At 37.8% G+C, this 17,076-nt stretch overlaps 1 protein-coding gene across 3 annotated transcripts in view; it reads left to right on the top strand.

Moving 5' to 3' along the window:
• mast1a (microtubule associated serine/threonine kinase 1a) overlaps positions 1-17,076 on the top strand; it is a 71,603-nt gene that overhangs the window by 7,882 nt on the left and 46,645 nt on the right. Inside the window, exon 2 of one of the 3 annotated variants that reach the window (XM_086081784.1) lies at positions 4,140-4,168. In XM_086081784.1, the coding sequence (XP_085937910.1) occupies positions 4,140-4,168 (29 nt within the window). Of the gene's footprint in view, positions 1-4,136; positions 4,169-10,188; positions 10,405-17,076 lie in introns of those variants that run through there. The other 2 variants (XM_086081783.1, XM_086081785.1) reach the window with 2 other exon arrangements.

Here is a 17,076-nt window from a genome sequence, read left to right as displayed (position 1 = left end):
AATACAAAATAACCGAGCATGCTCATAGAAACATTTTGAGTTTGCGTGTACATCCTAATCACAGAATGTGAACCATTTTAAACATGTCCTGACAGCAATAACGTTTCGCATAAACAGTCACCAATGCAAAACAAAAATTCTTGTAATGTATTGTCCCATTTGCATACTTTTTTTCCCCCTCTTTTTGTTCAATCCAAGATCCATTTTACAAAAAGAAAACCGTTTTTGGATTTGCCAAGGTTGTCATAGTCCTGCGAACTAAAATGAGAGCGAACAACATGGCGACATCACGTACATTAGCTGCCTACTGGGCACACAAAAAGAGGGAGCAGGTGTTGGGGTTTTATCCATTAGCTACCCCTGACACCCCATATCTAAACACACACACACATTAGCACGTGCTGTCTGAGTCACTCTGGCCAAGCTTACTTCCTCTTGATGATGTAACTCATTAGCCATCCCAGGAAAAGCGCCCCGTGATGGGTGAAGTCATTCTCATTTAAAAAAAGAAAAAAAAAAAGGGATGACAATTCTACAAAGGCACCAGATGATGTTTGTCATAAATATTTAAAGTAAAATTACGGAATTGATTCGTATTTATTCTGGAGCTTTCCCTAATGTTATTAAATGATGCGGGGGGGGGGGGGGGGTACTTTAAATCTGCTGCGATTCACATAACATGAGAGGTGTCCTGGCTTGACTGCCACTATTATAGAAAGTTGGCAATCCTGGGTTGTCATGGCAACCTGGTCTCCTAACTTACAAGCGATTTTGAACATATGCTACATATTGTTATTTTAAAAAGAACCCCGACTGTAATGACAAGTTTGCTCTATATTATTTCTTTGGTTGTTACGAACATAACTATGAGATTCGTTTTTAAAAAATAATTTCTAGTTTAAGACATTTTGTAGAAACGTTATTTGGACGTACACCACCATTGTTATTGACATCGCTTCGCATTCGAGCAATGTGAAACGACTATAAAGGAAGCAATGTAAGCCTCCGTCGCGTTCCTAAAGGGACAATCAAAACTCTTGAATGTGTCTGGTGAATGACGAGAGGACGGCGCGGGCGAGGGTGACTCGCCCGATCACATGTTCTTTAGGAATGCTAACAGGCTTACCTTGCTTTCTTTATAAGCGTTTCGCATTGCTCGGCAGAGTCAGCCGCCATTCTATGTCACTACGCACGGTAAATAACGGAAGTTTCTACAAAATGTATCAAATTAGAAATGCTTTTTTGAAAAATGAATCTCATAGTTATGTTTGTAACAACCAAAGAAATATTATAGAGCAAACTTTTGTGCCTTCAGATATTCACTCCATATGGGTCGTGTTTACAGAGCTGCTATTCTCATTACAAGACGTACAAATGACGTTGAAGGTCAAATGTCTACGTATTGATCTGCTGACGTCAACATAATTGACGCTTTTTCATTTTGTCCACAAGCCTTCGGGCTGTTAGACAGGCCTTTATTAATTCTTGATTTATTTATTTTTTTCGCAAGATGTATGACATGATGAGGATGAAGCCCAAATTAAATCTTGGGAGCAGAAGGTGAAGAATGTGACTTTTTTTTGTGTGTGTGTGATGATTACCTCAATCCTTTGAGGTTTAACGATAATCATCCGTTCTGCTTGCAGTCTTTAGCTTTGCAAAGGATTTCTGATTGCAATGTTTATTTAATGATCCTTTCAGACTGCTGTTCTTTAAGATCAAGGATGTCGGGAATGGTGGGGGGCGGGGAGGGGGGTGGGGGTGCTGTCTCGCGGTGCCAAACTGAAACTGGTTCTGTTTGGTTTTGCAGGCGCGCGGTGAGATTGTTTTGATGTGAGAGCTCCAGCTGTCAAGTCGCGTTTCATCAGCTCGCCTTTGTTGCTGTATTTGGGACGCTTATGTTTGTATTACAAAGACAAAGGGTTTGACGCAGAGAAGGGAAATGAATCGAGGGCAGCTCAAATAATCAGACAGATGAGTATTATTTACTTTTGGGATGTCATTAGTCGCCTCACAGTTGTTGATTTTCGACATCTGACCTTAACGTTGTTAGCGCGAGCAGACTTATTGGATAATCTGACAAGAGATATGTAAGACAATCTCTCCAACTCTGAGTCTAATAGACTCAAATTGGCAACGGATGGCGCAACGAGCACAGTGGAGCGGGTGCGTCCCACTTGATCTTAATCACATCAGTGTCCTCGCTGCTGTGTCCCGTCGTCATAAAATGAGCAGAAACCGTTTTAAAATTGACTTTTGCTTCACTCGACCTGCCGTTTCCTGTCACTCAGAAAGCCCCCCGAGCATTGACGAGGTCGGCCGTCGCGCCGCTCATTGGATTAGCGGCGTAATCGCAAACCTGGCCGTGGATGATTCGCATCCAACATGACGACTATCAACTCGGATGAGTTTGATTTGATAGGGTGATCTGTTGTTTAGTGGGGCGATAGGTCCTTGTCGGAGAAAGATCTAGTAGTCCAGTTTCATGAAAAAAAAAGTACCTAACCATTATATAATGCTCTAGTAAGTGCGCCATTTTGTAGTGCTTTTATAGTTTGACTGTGTCGTGAGTATAGGTTGCCCCCTACAGTGAAAATAAAATCTTCACACCCTGGCTCAATTGCCTTTTTTTTTTGTGATGTATAAAAATTTGTGCTGTCACTATAGATTATTTTTTTAAATTAATTATTCAATCGATTAATCAACTAATCGGATTCATTTAAATTGTGCATTTCCCCTGATTACTGTTTATTAACCAGTGGTTGGTGTTTATTTCGTACTTTGTATTTGTATAGTGATAAATACAAAGAAAAAGAGGGGATATTGATGTTGCACTTTGTTACCGGTTCGGTAAATTGTTTTCCAAAGTAGAATATTTGCATTATTTTTTGGGGGATTAAACACAGAAGATAATCAGTCTTTTTTCATGAACAACTACAGAAATCAGTGAACAATTACTGTTGATATGGTGAAACTAGAGATTTGGACCATGTTTAATAAAATAAAAAAAATGGCTCCAAGCGACTACTCGATTATTAACGCATTTGTTCCCAAAAACGTATGCAAATGTTCAATTTTAAATATTGCCACGGTCCTAAAAACACATTTATACGTTTTTTTTTATTATTTTTATGCTAGAGCATACAGAAGGCTTTGATGCAGCCTCTGGACTTAAGAGAACGCTTAAAGCAATGGTAGTAATTACAAAAACGGCAATTAGGTGGTAGCAGAGTATAAGAGATCAGCCAGATGTTGCAACAAGCTCTTTTCCCTAGTGTTTGAAACAGATTTGTGAATAATGATGACATTTAGCTATATTATAATGCTAAATGCTGTAAAGCAGAAACAGATAGAAATACAGTATACTTTTTTTCCTGATGAAAGAAGACACTCTAATCTTTCTTTTGGTAGGTTCCAAAACACAATATTCTGTGGGCCTTGCAAAATCAGTCAAAATCCAGTAAGACGGCCGGGAGCGAAGGGGGTTGCTTCAGTGAAAAATGGCTAGGAGTGAATGAGTTAAAATAGTTGTCGATTCATATGATAATCGATTACTTGTCGATTAATCAATTAATTTTGACAGTCCTAATAAAAATGATACCAAGATAAATCATTTTAAAACCTTTTCCACCGTTAGTGTGACCTATAACCTGTACAACGGAAATTATTTTTTTAAGAAAATATTTTCGAGTGGGGAAGTAATAATAAACAACACAGATGAACAGATAAACTACACAAATGAGAGTTTGCGAGTTTGTGTGTTTTGTAATAGGTTCATTTGAAAGTAAAATAGTAAAATATGAACGTTTTTTTCTTGATGTAAACACAAGAGGACGAACACTTTCATGTAAAAATGGCTCAAATTAGAACCCCCTCATTTTTCCAAAAGTTAAATATTAGCCTGTAAGTTATGGTAATTATGTCAATATAATTGCTTGAACCCACTTCAGTCTGTATATGAGCTGCTGCTCGATTTGAATAAATGAATGTATTTTTTTATTTTTATGGACTCATTAGCACACTTAATATTTCAATCATGCCTTTGTCGCCAGTAGCATTTTACCATAGATGATAATGAACTGATTAAAAAAAAAAAATCTAATGTGCATCTTTTTTTTCCCCCTCTTTGTCGCCAGAAGGATCTACCACTGCCACGGAAAAGTAGCAGGTATGTTCTTTTCTTATTTTTACACTCGAATTAGTATTGCAACATTTTTTATGGCACAGATGATACTGCCTATTATTATATTTCACTTAGCGTTGATGCCATGGAAATTCAAGAGCAGACAAACAGGGGGAAGCATGGTCAGGGCTTTATTTAGAGGTCATTGCCAGAAGGACCGCAAGGCCACTTGGGGCCCTGATGTGTAATTTGAGTCTTAAAAGCCGTTCATTATGCGACATGTTGGCCATTTAGTACGCCTATAATCGTTTAACTTGCAAATATGCCAGTGTAATTTAAAAATTTACTGGATAGGCCTAATGATATAAATATGGATAATACTTGTGCTGATTTTGCTTCAGAATCACTAATCAGCATATGTGACATTTTTGCAGTTTAAATCTACTAATTATTTAAACTCCAAACACCTTTATGGAAACTAATCTTTTAGAGCCAAAGAGAAAAAGAGCCACAATGTTGAAATTCAGAAAGCGGCGAGGGAGATGTGTTTTATTCGCTGTGCGCGCTGTTTTTCTTCTTCTTTTTTTTAATGAAGGGATTAACAAACTTTCCCTTGAAATGTCACATTTAAAACCAGAGATTAACATTCTACGACAGCTTCGCAAAGCAGGATAACAGCGATAGAGATGTGGACTCCACACAGGTGGATTTCGTCATGTGAATTTCAAGCTCCTGGAATCCTCTTCTGCTACGTTCAGAAAGGAAAATCATTCTGACAAAGCTGATTAAAATGCCTCCGAAAGACACAGAGGAAAACGGAAAATGATCATGATGAACGTTTTAAAGTCGAATGTTTTAAGGTTGCACAATCACGCGCATAAAAAAAAAAAATTACGAGAACGAACATGATAGGATTAACTGCATGTGTTTGCTTTTTTATCATGACTTCATCCATCCATCTATCCACTTACCCACAGTGGACCTAAAAGTCTACACACCCCTGTTTGAATGCCAAGTTTTTGTGATATAAAAAACAAATAATAGAGCACCATTAGTGTGACCTATAATCTGTATTTACTCAACCGAAAAAGAAATCATGACTGGAAGTAAAAATAGCAAACTAAGCTAATGTGCTTGCAAATTCTGTGCACACCATGTTATGACTAGGTTTGTGTTTGTGTTGAGAATGAATCAATCACATTCAAACGCATGCTAAATAGAAGTTAGCACACACCTGTTATCATTTAAAGTTCCTCTGATTAATCCCAAGTAAAGTTCAGAAGCTTTTCCTCCATCCATTCTAAATTTTCACCTCAACTTTATTTCCATAACCAATAGCGCTTTCACAACAGCTGTAGGTGTAACAAAGCGCTATACACAAAACATAAGATAATAATTATACATGCATATTAAATAACCAATTTATTCTTTGTCAATCAATATACAACATAGCGTAAAAAAAGTTTTTTTTAGTTTTTTTTTACACTTTTATGTCAATTAAATTGTTAAAACATTCCTTAAAATGATGGGTGTCAGGCGATTCAAATTTGTAATCGTAATTAATCGCATGACTTCAATAGTTAACTCACAATTAATCGCACATTTTATATCTGTTCTAAATGTACAATAAAATATTTTTTCTAAGTTTTCATACTCTAGATAAAATAAAAGTGTAAAAAAAAACGTTAAACTAATAGAAATATGGTCATTAATACAGTAATTTCATAATAATTCATACAATTTTGTTAAAATTAGAAAGATGTGTGATATTGATTTGTGTCGAGGTCATTTTTCTGCCACTAGATGACATAATTGCATTTGTAAGACGTTGGTGACAGCTCAGCGCATTTTTCTTTTAATTAATCTTTTAACATGAAGTAACTTGGGAAATTCTGCAAATTTTTATATTGTGAAATACAACTTGACCCCAGTCTCGACAATTTTATTAAATTTATTACTGCTTAATGTTGACGTGGACGCGTCTGCTGCGACAGGAATTCCCCCAGTACAGGTTTTCCAAGTAAGGGCCGGTCATTAATCGCGCATTTAAAAATGTTGTGGCATTAAAAGAACATTAAATTAACTCAAAATTGACGCACTAATTTTGACACCTCTAATTTCTTTGTTTTGTTTTGTTTTTTGCTTTGACTTGCGAGCACACACTTGAGATATGAGCGCTGTATGGTAGAAGTAAATTCAATTTACATGACATTAAAATAAGCAGCACTTGGGCTTATAATGAGCAATTATTTTTTTTTTAAAGAGAGCATACATTTGATGCAAAATGTGACAATAGTTGTTTAATTATTTTAAAGGAACTATAAATTAACTCAAAATTAACACTCATTTTGACACCCCTATTTAAAACATTGCCCGCATTATGACAAAAAACGTTTTTATGAATGGGGACAGTTGTTCCCTGGAAGAAATTAAATTGACATTATTTTCAACGGTACACTTGTTCCACCAAATCAGAAGTCAACCAGCATTCTACAATGTTCAACTTTAGAAGTCCCAACTGTAATTTTCTCCAGCATGTGCATGTGCCTCTGTCCATGGTTCTGAAATCCATTGTGGAGCCGTCACGCCTCTTTGTACTTCTCGCTGAGAGATGGATTTGAGTTCCCTGCTGCTAGATTGCAGCCTCAAACATTGAGACCAAATTGACTGCGTGTCTTTTGTTTTCTAAAAAAGAAGCTGACTTGAAAAACAAAGCCAGATATGGGGGGGGGGGGGCAGTGTAAATCCCCTGAATATGCTTATTATTTGGGGTGTGGAAATCAATTAAATCTTTCTTGAAATCATTGTAGCCCACAGCCATGAATACATTTTATTTCTGCTCCCTTGTTATCTGTCTGCTTATCATATAAACTGTAGAAGCAATTGAGGATGTGTGATTTTAATGCATGGCTAAATACGTTCCGTGCGTGTGCGCGCGTGCGCGTGTATGTCTTATTTAATTGTCTTAGTATTCTGCGTACGTCTTGAGGGCACAGGTGCTGTCTGGCAACAAGAGAGCCCGTCGGTGCGCATCTCAATGCATGAGTAATTACGACCACACTTCACTTTCACTTCCTGATTGTTGCGCGTATGCGTGTGTGTGTGTGTGTGTGTGTGCGTCCTTGGCCTGCTGCTGTTATGTCCGTGACCTTTGACTCCCAGCATATGCCACAGCGGGAAAAAAGGAAGAAAAAGCTCACTTGGGTCATCCGAAGGGTGGAGCTCAAGTGTCACTTTATGAGAGAGTATATGCAATTATTGAGCTATAAAAAAAAAAATCAGACTTGCCGTCTTCATCATATCATGACAGCCACCCCTCTCCATGACCACCATCCGCCTCCATCTCTTCCCCACCATGTATATTTCATCCATTCCCACTCCTGCATTAGAGACGACATCCATTATTCAATTAGTCCACTCGGCACCACTGTGTAACTGTCGCCCCGCGTCAGCTTGAACGTTTGCTAGGTTTGTTTAAGCTCAAAAGGGGGAGTCACCGCAGTGTGTGTGTGTGTGTGTGTGTGTGTGTGTGTGTGTGTGTGTGTGTGTGTGTGTGCATACCTCACACACTCACACAATAATGATGCCTCCCTTAGTGGCGGACTGCTGAGCCGCTCCTGTGTCATGTAGGACAGAGGCAATAGCAGAGCCCATCCAATCGGACATTTTTTTGCGAGGTGCCTTGAAATATGAGTGACCCGACTTAAGAGTTTTTCGAGATTTGTTTGCTTTGACTTGTGAGTGCAAACATGAACTATATGAAATACATCAACCCATTTCACAACAAATTTCAAGGTTTCAAGATGTTTATTGCCACTCTCATCTGAATATTAGTCAAATTAAACATAAAAAAACAAGAGAATTACATCTGATACCTAAATGCTAACATACAATGGGAAAACTCCATCAGCTAAAAATTGGAGACCTATGTGGCAGTGGCACCCTTTAACCCCATTAAGCCTGAACCAAGAGATATTTGATAGAAAATTCTGATTCTTTGTAGCGTGTTTATTGGTCCTTTTGAACAAACTTTTTTTCTTTTTCTTTTTAATTCTTTTTTTTTTAAATCAACTATGGAAGAGAGAAAAAAGTTTGGCAGAATTCTGCCTTTATTCTCAGAATTCTTACTTTCAAGTCAGAATTCATGACTTTAAAGTGATAATTCTGCTTTTTTTTTTTCAGAATTCTGACTTTATTAGTGCTACTATTATTCTCACTTAAAAGTGAAAATTCTGAGAATAAAGTCAAAATTCTCACAGAATATTCACAATTCTGACTTTAAAGTGAAAATTCTGAGAATAAAGTGAGAATCCTGCCAAACTTTTTTTTCTCTCTCTTCACTGGCCCTAATCCTCTTCCGTAATACTTCTACGTATGACTATTGATTTGTGTCATATTTGATACATCCGGTAACAATGCTTTAAACTCGTACATTTATAACTGTAAAAAATATAATAATAAACAGATATATCAAACATATTAGTATTTAAAAAAATCTGATAGAACATTTAGAACATTTCCCACTATTATTAAGTATGTGTCCATCAACTGGGTGATACTGCCCTCTAATGGATTATCCGTGCATTGCATGTGTCAGACCATATACGTCAGGGTTTTAATGGTGGGGGGGAGGGGGGAGATATTATACTCATGAAATAGGGCTCAAAATGTCTTGTATTTATTAATATTATACGTTTGGCATTGCAACAGATATCTGAACACTGCAATAGAGGTGGACAGAGCAAATAACAATACTCAAAGGCATATTTATTACTTTTAAGGGTGGTCAGATGGCTTGAGATTAAATATTCGCTTAGATTTGATACTGAAAAAAAACGTAACTACAAAGAAATAACGTTTTTAAAGGCTTCAATAATACAGTATAAAAACACTAAATATAAAATAATGATTGAAACTTATAGTATTGCATCATGAATATACAGGTCTGTGCTGGTTCTTGCAGTTCCACCATCTAAAAAGGCTTAATGTAGGACTCTGGTATTCTTAATCCTCTGTGAAGAATGACAAATTCTTGTATGTTTGCCGATAGAGGAACTGAGCTTCCAGTACTGTATGTTTACAGTATATCTGTCTTATACTGCCCCCAGGAGGCCAATGCAACTGAATGAGCAGCGCAATTGAAGTGAGGCAAAAACTGTTGAATTTAATTTTGTCGAGTATCATTTTATAGAGTTGTGTTTGTACTCATTAAAAACTAAATTTGGGTTGTTTTTGGCTTGAGGGGGCCACAAAGGATTATTGGAATTTTCATTGATTTGAATAGGGATACGGGATTCTAGATCCCAGCGTCCTGAGTCGAAAGCATGAAAAAGGAACAAATTAAACGTGTATTTCAAGGCGACATTTCAATACTCTTGGCTTGTAATTACGGCAGTGATTGCTTTACGCTTTGAATTTGACTCAGTGCTGCAAATTATTATTATGTGTCTTCAAGGTCCTGTTGGGAAAAAAAGTGACTTCAAATGAAACATGAGGCTCATAAGATGTATTCATATTGATAAATATGACTATAACCACATTGTAATAATGGTAGACATCAGGCTACACAAGCAATTTAGCTTATGAATACATGTCCGATTCATCATCTTGCAAGAAAGTAAAATATTGACTCCCACCAGGCGTTCCATTTATTAAAAAAAATAATAATAATAAATTTAAAAAAGCGCCACCCTGCTTTCCTTGTGCCAGCAAGTCAAATTGTGCACAATAACACATGCACCCGCACTGAACCCCCCTGGGCCGCCCAGCACCCCGCCCGCCCCGCGCTGTCTGTCCTCAAATTAGTCTCCGCTCGGCTGCTCCGTCATGTCTCCACCGCCTCTCTCTCTCTCTCTCTCTCTCTCTCTCTCCCCCCCCCCCCCCCTCACGTCTAGCCCTCTCATCTTTTCGATAGTGTTTGGTGGGCCCCCCCCTCCCTTACCCCCTTCCCGCCCTTTCTCTTCTCGTCTGTCGACCCCCCCCTTCTCATCTCTTCGCGGCTTGGCGCACACAATCCAGGGGATGCAGCCCTCGGCGCTCTTAACTCTTGTCTCTTGCCTGCCTCATATCTCCGAATCTTCCACTTGTGATGTGTGTGTGTGTGTGTGTGTGTGTTGAACTGACATGTGGGCTGTAGCGGTCGGCTCTTGACTGGCTCCGTGCGAGTGTGTGTGTGTGTGTGTGCGTGCGTGCGTGCGTGCGTGCGTGGTGGCTCAGCTGCGCTCATGTTCACCTGCCAACACAGCCTCCGCTGCTAGCGACATGTTTCGACGCACGAAAAGGTAACGACGTGTCTGTTTGCTTCCTCGCTCTCGTTAGCATTTAGCTTGCTGCGTGAAGTCTGTGAGTGTGCGAGTGTTTTATTTTCGGGTGATATTTCCATTGTCCCTGCCAGCTATCGTGTTGTCTCACAGTTGTCTCCATTTAGCTCCAACAATATGGTGTGCGTGTGTGTGTTTTAACATGCCCAGTTGCACATGTCTCTGTGTGATAAATATAACACAGATATATGGACAACAATTCAGTTGCATTGTAGTCAAGATGTATAGGTGTGTATGTATTATTGCTTACTTTCATCTGAGTTTTAAATAAAAACAATTGATACAATTTAAATCGATATCATAATGTAGTAAAATAACTGCTTAATTTCGGTCAGTCGGTTGACAATAAAAAAAATAAAAAATAAAAAAAAATATATATATATATATATAATAAAAGTTCACTACTTAAGAAGTGCATTCCACATTTAAATATCATTGTTACATGAAATCTGAAATGTTGACGTGATAAAGCCACAGATTTGTTTGCATTATTGGTCTATTGTTGTGATTGGATTTATGACTTACGTGACCTTTGTTTACGCCACGCTAGCGTTTTTTTGTCAAGTTATGGTAGTAAACACTTGAGACTGCATGTCCGTAGTTTCGTAACAACTCTAATTGAAACAGATGAATAAACAGTTTTTCCAAAACATATGTATAATAAATCTGGTATTGTTTATTGTCATAAACATTAATTTATTGCTTGTGTTTGTAAAAAAAAAAGAAAAAAAAAAGACCCTTAAAAAAAGAATTACATATTAAATCGCAATTGCCATAATAGAAATGGGGCGGGGTTGCGATTGGGTTTTTTTCTTCAAAATTGTTAATCCGACTGTCTCATTCTTTATCAATAACAGTTCAGAAGATTGACTCATCTGCTCACAAAACGTATAAATACGTTCTATTTTAAATATTACCAGTGTCCCAAAGACGTATTTATAGTTCTTTCCCCCCATGTTTTTTTTATGTTAGAGCGTACAGAAGGCTTTGATGCGGCCTCTGAATTGCAGAGAATGGTTGAAGCAATGGTAGTTATTACAAAAACGGCCAGCAGGTGGCAGCGGAGTATACGAGATCAACCAGGGCCATGTTGCAAAAAAAAAAGCAGTTTTCCCCACAGTTTAAAACAGATTTGTGAATAATGATGAAGCTTTATTCTAATGCTAATTCTGCGGGCCTTGCAAAATCAGTCAAAATCCAGCTGGGAGCGAAGGGGATTGCTTCAGTGAAAATGTTCTGGGACTGAATGTGTTAGCAGTTGTTCAGAACGTGAGCAGTTTGGGTGTAAGCAGAGGACCACAAAATCGGGCCGCATTTTTGACACCCCTGTTCTATTGTCTTAAAACTAGTGGCTTATAAGCCTTCATTTGAAATATTCAATGTCGGTTCGATTTCAGTTTTTGCAGTGGTATGTGGTTTAAGTTCAAGGTCAAAGGTATGCTCGGCTGCGTGTTTGTGTTTGTGTTTGTGTGTGTGAGAAAAGAGCAGTAGCATTATGAAGTAAAGGCATTATTGGCATTGTCCAGGGAGTGCTTATGTAGCGGAGAGCCAACAGTGGGCAGTGCAGTGCTGAGAGTGCCGTCTGCCCGGCACCAGTCCTGGCCTTTTCCTCTCCATCGACACCACTCGCTATTTTCTCCCCCCCCCCTTCTCCCTGTGCCTCCATTGTTGTTGCCTCTCCTCCGCTCGAGACGTTCATTCCTGTCCCTCAAGTGCACCATCTGTCGCCTATCTTCCCGTTTCCTCGCCTCTCTAATGGATGTTTTGCTAGAGAAGGTCTACTTTGTGTGTTTGCTGTGGAATGATAAACATCTCAGAGGGGATGTTTTTCTTCATTACACAAACCGAGAAGTAAAGTAAAGTAGGGTACACACATACACTGATTTTTTTTACGTCCCAATCTTTTTTTTAATGTGAGAGACTCCACATGTGATTAGGACAAAATGAGCATGTTTACTCTAAATTAACAACACGGCACACTTAATACATGAATTAAAGTGGTGCTTAAACACTCTTATCTCAAATCATCTTTCCCCATGGAAATGAATAGGAATGCCATTAATCGGTCCCAGCCTACCCAAAAAAATAATAAAAGTTTTTTAATGAGACAAATAGCACTCCATGATATTATACTTTATAGAAGCGGCAACTTTCAGGGACGTGTTCAAAAAGCGCACTTGTGAAATGTTTTAAAAAAATCTATTTGGCAATATATTGTGATATTACAGGGCGCAATTCTCGAATCGATTCGATATGCGGCCGAATCGATTTTTAAACATACATTTTTTATGGGAATATTCAACAACAACAGAATTGCGCGCTGTAATATCGCAATATATTGCTGAATCGATTTTTTCTAACACCCCTAGGTGTAACTAAAATTGTGGCCACTGAGCGTATAGAAGAATATTGTTCCCGAGTCCCGACAAGCTGCCTAAGCTGCTCAAGTAAACACATCATGAAGAAGAGAAGAGAGGTAATGGAAAGATGGCAGACAGATGGTGGACTTCAGGGACAGAAATATGGAGGAGATAAAACAACAATGGAAGCATGGGGAGCAGAGGGGGAAAAAAAATAATGAGTCACATTAAGGTAGAGGGAAACTGAAGAACAGGGACCCCTGCAAATCTCATGCTGTTAAATAAAGGTTTCATTAGGGAATTAAAATATTCACTTGCTGACAATAATTGAAGAAAAAATGCAATGAATGTTCAGTTATAGCAAATAATCCTGTGTGTCTTTGTGTGTGCGTGTGTGTGTGTGTGTGTGCATTCAATTCCAAGCTACTCTCATAGTTGCCAAGACGTTGCAGAGCTCGACCAAATTGTCTCGTCACCCTGCTTGAAAGGGGATTAACACAGTCAATAGGGTTCACCGCCAGGCCACCGCCAATATCTGTGCAAAAAAACAACAACAACAAATCTCATCCGAATCAGTTTTATGGCTGCTCAGATATTTCAGTTCAGGCTAACTTTGCCATCCCTAGAAAGCGTAAGAAGTAGGGCTGTTAGAAAAAAATCGATTTTTAAACATACATTTTTTATGGGAATATTCAACAAAACGTCTTACTTAGGGTTAGGATTCACACATTAATCATGGAAGAATGTTATATTAATGGAACATTAAGCCATAATATTTTATTTCAGTGCTGTTCAAAAATGAAACCGCCTGCAACCTGTTTGTTAAATGCAGTGGCTCAGTTATAAGCCTGCATTTTCAGATAAATAAAATTTTTTTCATACAAATCTTACAGTGTACATGTGCAAGTTTACTGATTAGTATTTTCTAAATTTGAGTAAGAAAATCGCAATAATCAATTTTTAGATTCGTATTGGGATTAATCGGTATCGAATCGTGATACGAATCGAATCGCCAGGTACTAGGCAATTCACACCTCTAGTAATAAAGATGTTTTCCTGGCCGCTGGTGGGATAATGCTGCCAAACAGGCTTAGCGAAAAGGAAGAAAAAAAAGAGCAAACAACAGCCGGGGAGAGAGAGTGAGAGCTAGCAAAAGACAAGAGTGAGGTGGGATAAAAGGCAGTGCCGCAGGTGATGTCTCAGCCTACATTTAATAGAAGCCCACCGAGGTTAACCGTGCCCAGAACGATAGCCTTGAAGTCATTCAGTCTGTCTGCTTGTTTGGCTCCATCCTTCCTGCGTCCATCTTCTTGCCATTCCGAGGGGCTTTGCTTGTTGACACCATCTGAAAAGGAGATGTACTGTATATCAGGTGCTGTCCAAAGTGATTCATGACCACCGTTGCCACCACCATTGCTCAGGTTGTCTATGAAATGACAGTCTTGTTATTATGGCTTGCTTTACAGCAACGGTGGCTCGGCTTGACACAGATCTGATCGGCTGGGTTGGCAGATATTTTGCACTTTATGCAAAATCAATGTTCAGCTCAGGTGTAATGTCGTGAATTTCTGAGTCATGGATCAGATCCGCAAAAAAAAAAAAAATCTCGTTCAGTCCAGGGACATTCTTAGTCTTATTTGTTTTGGGGGTATATTCACCGTATTTTCCGTTTAATTTAATTTTTATCAGAGTTTTTATAGGATAATTTTTTTGAGTTTAATTGTTTTAATTTTTCCCCAATGTATTTCAGTGGGCGTCAGTTATACACAAATTGTGGCTAATTATCAACTGGGCCAGTCCCGATCCCCCACCGTCCATCATCCGATTAGATTGGTGATAGCCAGTAGTGGTGTGCCAAAAAATCGATTCTCATAAGAATCACGATTCTCATTTAGTACGATTCAAAATCAATTTTAAATGTCCCAAAATCGATTTTATTTAAATTATTTTATACTGTCTTGCCTTTGTCTGTGTGTGCCTTTATTGGGAGCGCTGTTCATGTTGTTGTTTGGCCACTGAGGGGCAGTGTGGTTCCACGCGGTCTAATACGCTGTTAAGTTGTAGCCACATTAGAGAGTCGAAGGAAAAAGTCACGATCAAGTTATTCCAATAAAAGTTTTTTTCAGCATGTAGCCGTTCTTTTGATTGATAAAAGTGCCGCGAGTAGCGCGCTAATTAGCATTAGCGAGTCAGACTGGAGTAGATCATTACGATTCCTTGCACATCTATAGATTGAAGCAAAAATCATTGTCAATCAAATCATTGTGAAGCAAAAATCGTTCCTAATCGAAAATCGATTCTGAATCGAATCGTAGACCCAAAAATCGGAATCGAATCGTGAGACATTCCCCTAATAGCCAGGTTCTTGTTTTGTTTTTTCTCTGTGCTTAAAGGGGAACTCAACACAACATGTCTTCTATATCTGATGCTGCTAATTTAAATCTAAGTATTTATTGGAAGAAAAAAAACATTAAAACTAGACCTGTCAAACGATTCAATTTTTTAATCAGATTAATCACATTTTAGAATTAATCGCTTAATTAAAAAGACATTTTTATCAACATGTCTTGCCCGCCAAATTTAAAGAGCACCTGTTAATGTGTTAATTTTTTCGACATTTAATGTTATGAGAACATTTTTTGTTCCACTGCACACGCTCATCCTTCTCTTTTTCTAATCAGTTAATTACTTAATTTAATAATTAATAATTTAAAATGGGGGGGAAAAAACGACCCTAGTAGTTTGACATGAACAAATAATCTGAATGTCATACGCAAACATTTATGAAATGCTTGCATTATGTTTATTGCTCAAACACAACCTTTGCTATCTTTAACGTAACCATCCACTTAATCGTGCGATTAATCTGCATTAATGCGATACTTTTTTTTGATTATTTAATTAGTTAACGCCTTAACGTTGACAGCACTAATTAAAACACAGGTTAAAAACGTTAAGTATTTGAATTATGAAGTATGTGAATGTAAATACAGCCATATCGAAACTGTACATGGAAATAGACAGCGGTTATTCAGACCCGCATTTTTTCTGCTGGGCAAAATGAACATGTCATGTCCACTGCAACCATCTATGGGTATGAAGGGGTTAATTTAATTGGAATTAAAGCACGTGGACCTGCATTGAAATTCCCGCCATTAGCTGCCTGTTTTTTTTCCCAGTAATATTCATAATATATTTTGTCACGTTTGTAGTTAGTAACGAGCAAGTTTACAGTATATCGCATGGCTGCTCTCCTAAATAAAGCAGCTGCGCTGATGTAGCCAAGCCCAGCATTAAACATGGAAACTTCTTTCCGTCTTCCGCTCCTGTTGTTTGTACCGTGACAGCACCATCTGTTGTTGACTGGTGTTCAGGCTGACCCCAAGCATAACACAGTGTTTCTCTTTTGATAGTTTCACACAGACACACATGCAATGCAGATGCCGCTGTCAGCCAGTACACTTAATTATTCGTTAACGTGGAATTTTGGCAACTTGCTATTTATCACTTCCTGTGTTTGATTATTCCATGTCAGTTTATTTTTGTATTTTTTTACCTGCTAAGTAAACAAACTGGTATTCACTTTATAATGATTTACCAGAAGGCGCACCCGCACACGTGAATGAGGCCGAATATAAAAGCCAAATGGAAAAATCTGCCTTTAACTAAAGCTACATAAAAAATATACACTGCCGCTTAAAGGTTTGTCACTTAAAAATATCTTCTTCTTTTTTTTTTTAAATTAAAAAAGCTCTTATTTCTATACGGCGTTTGTGATTCATGTATTGTAGTTCCACTATATAATGGGAAATGTTTCTAATATTTTGTAACTAACTCATTCACTGCAATTAACGGCTATAGACGTCAAAAATTAATTTGAACTATTTGTATTAGTTAAATTTTTTTTCCACTTTTGTTAACAACAACATGAAAACCTAGAATTATTTTTATTGTACATTTAGAACAGATGTCAAATTTGTGATTAATCGTGAGTTAACTAGTGAAGTCATGTGATAAATTACGGTTTAAAAAAATAATCGCCCGACGTCCCTCATTTTTAATAATCTTTTCTTTTTTCTATTTTTTTTTTTAATCGTGTCAGGCGATTACAATTTTTGTTGGTAATTAACTGCATGACTTCAATAGTTAACTCACGATTAATCACAAATTTTATTTCTGTTAATGTACAATAATTTTTTTCTAGGCTTTCATACTCTTGTTAACAAAAACGGAAAACAATTTTAAACTAATAGAAATAGTTCAAATTATGATT

This window comes from Leptonotus elevatus, chromosome 8 (assembly GCF_054856555.1).
Source record: "Leptonotus elevatus isolate MCC_2025b chromosome 8, RoL_Lele_1.0, whole genome shotgun sequence".
Taxonomy (NCBI): Eukaryota; Metazoa; Chordata; class Actinopteri; order Syngnathiformes; family Syngnathidae; genus Leptonotus; species Leptonotus elevatus.
This window is presented reverse-complemented; position numbering and strand designations above follow the sequence as displayed.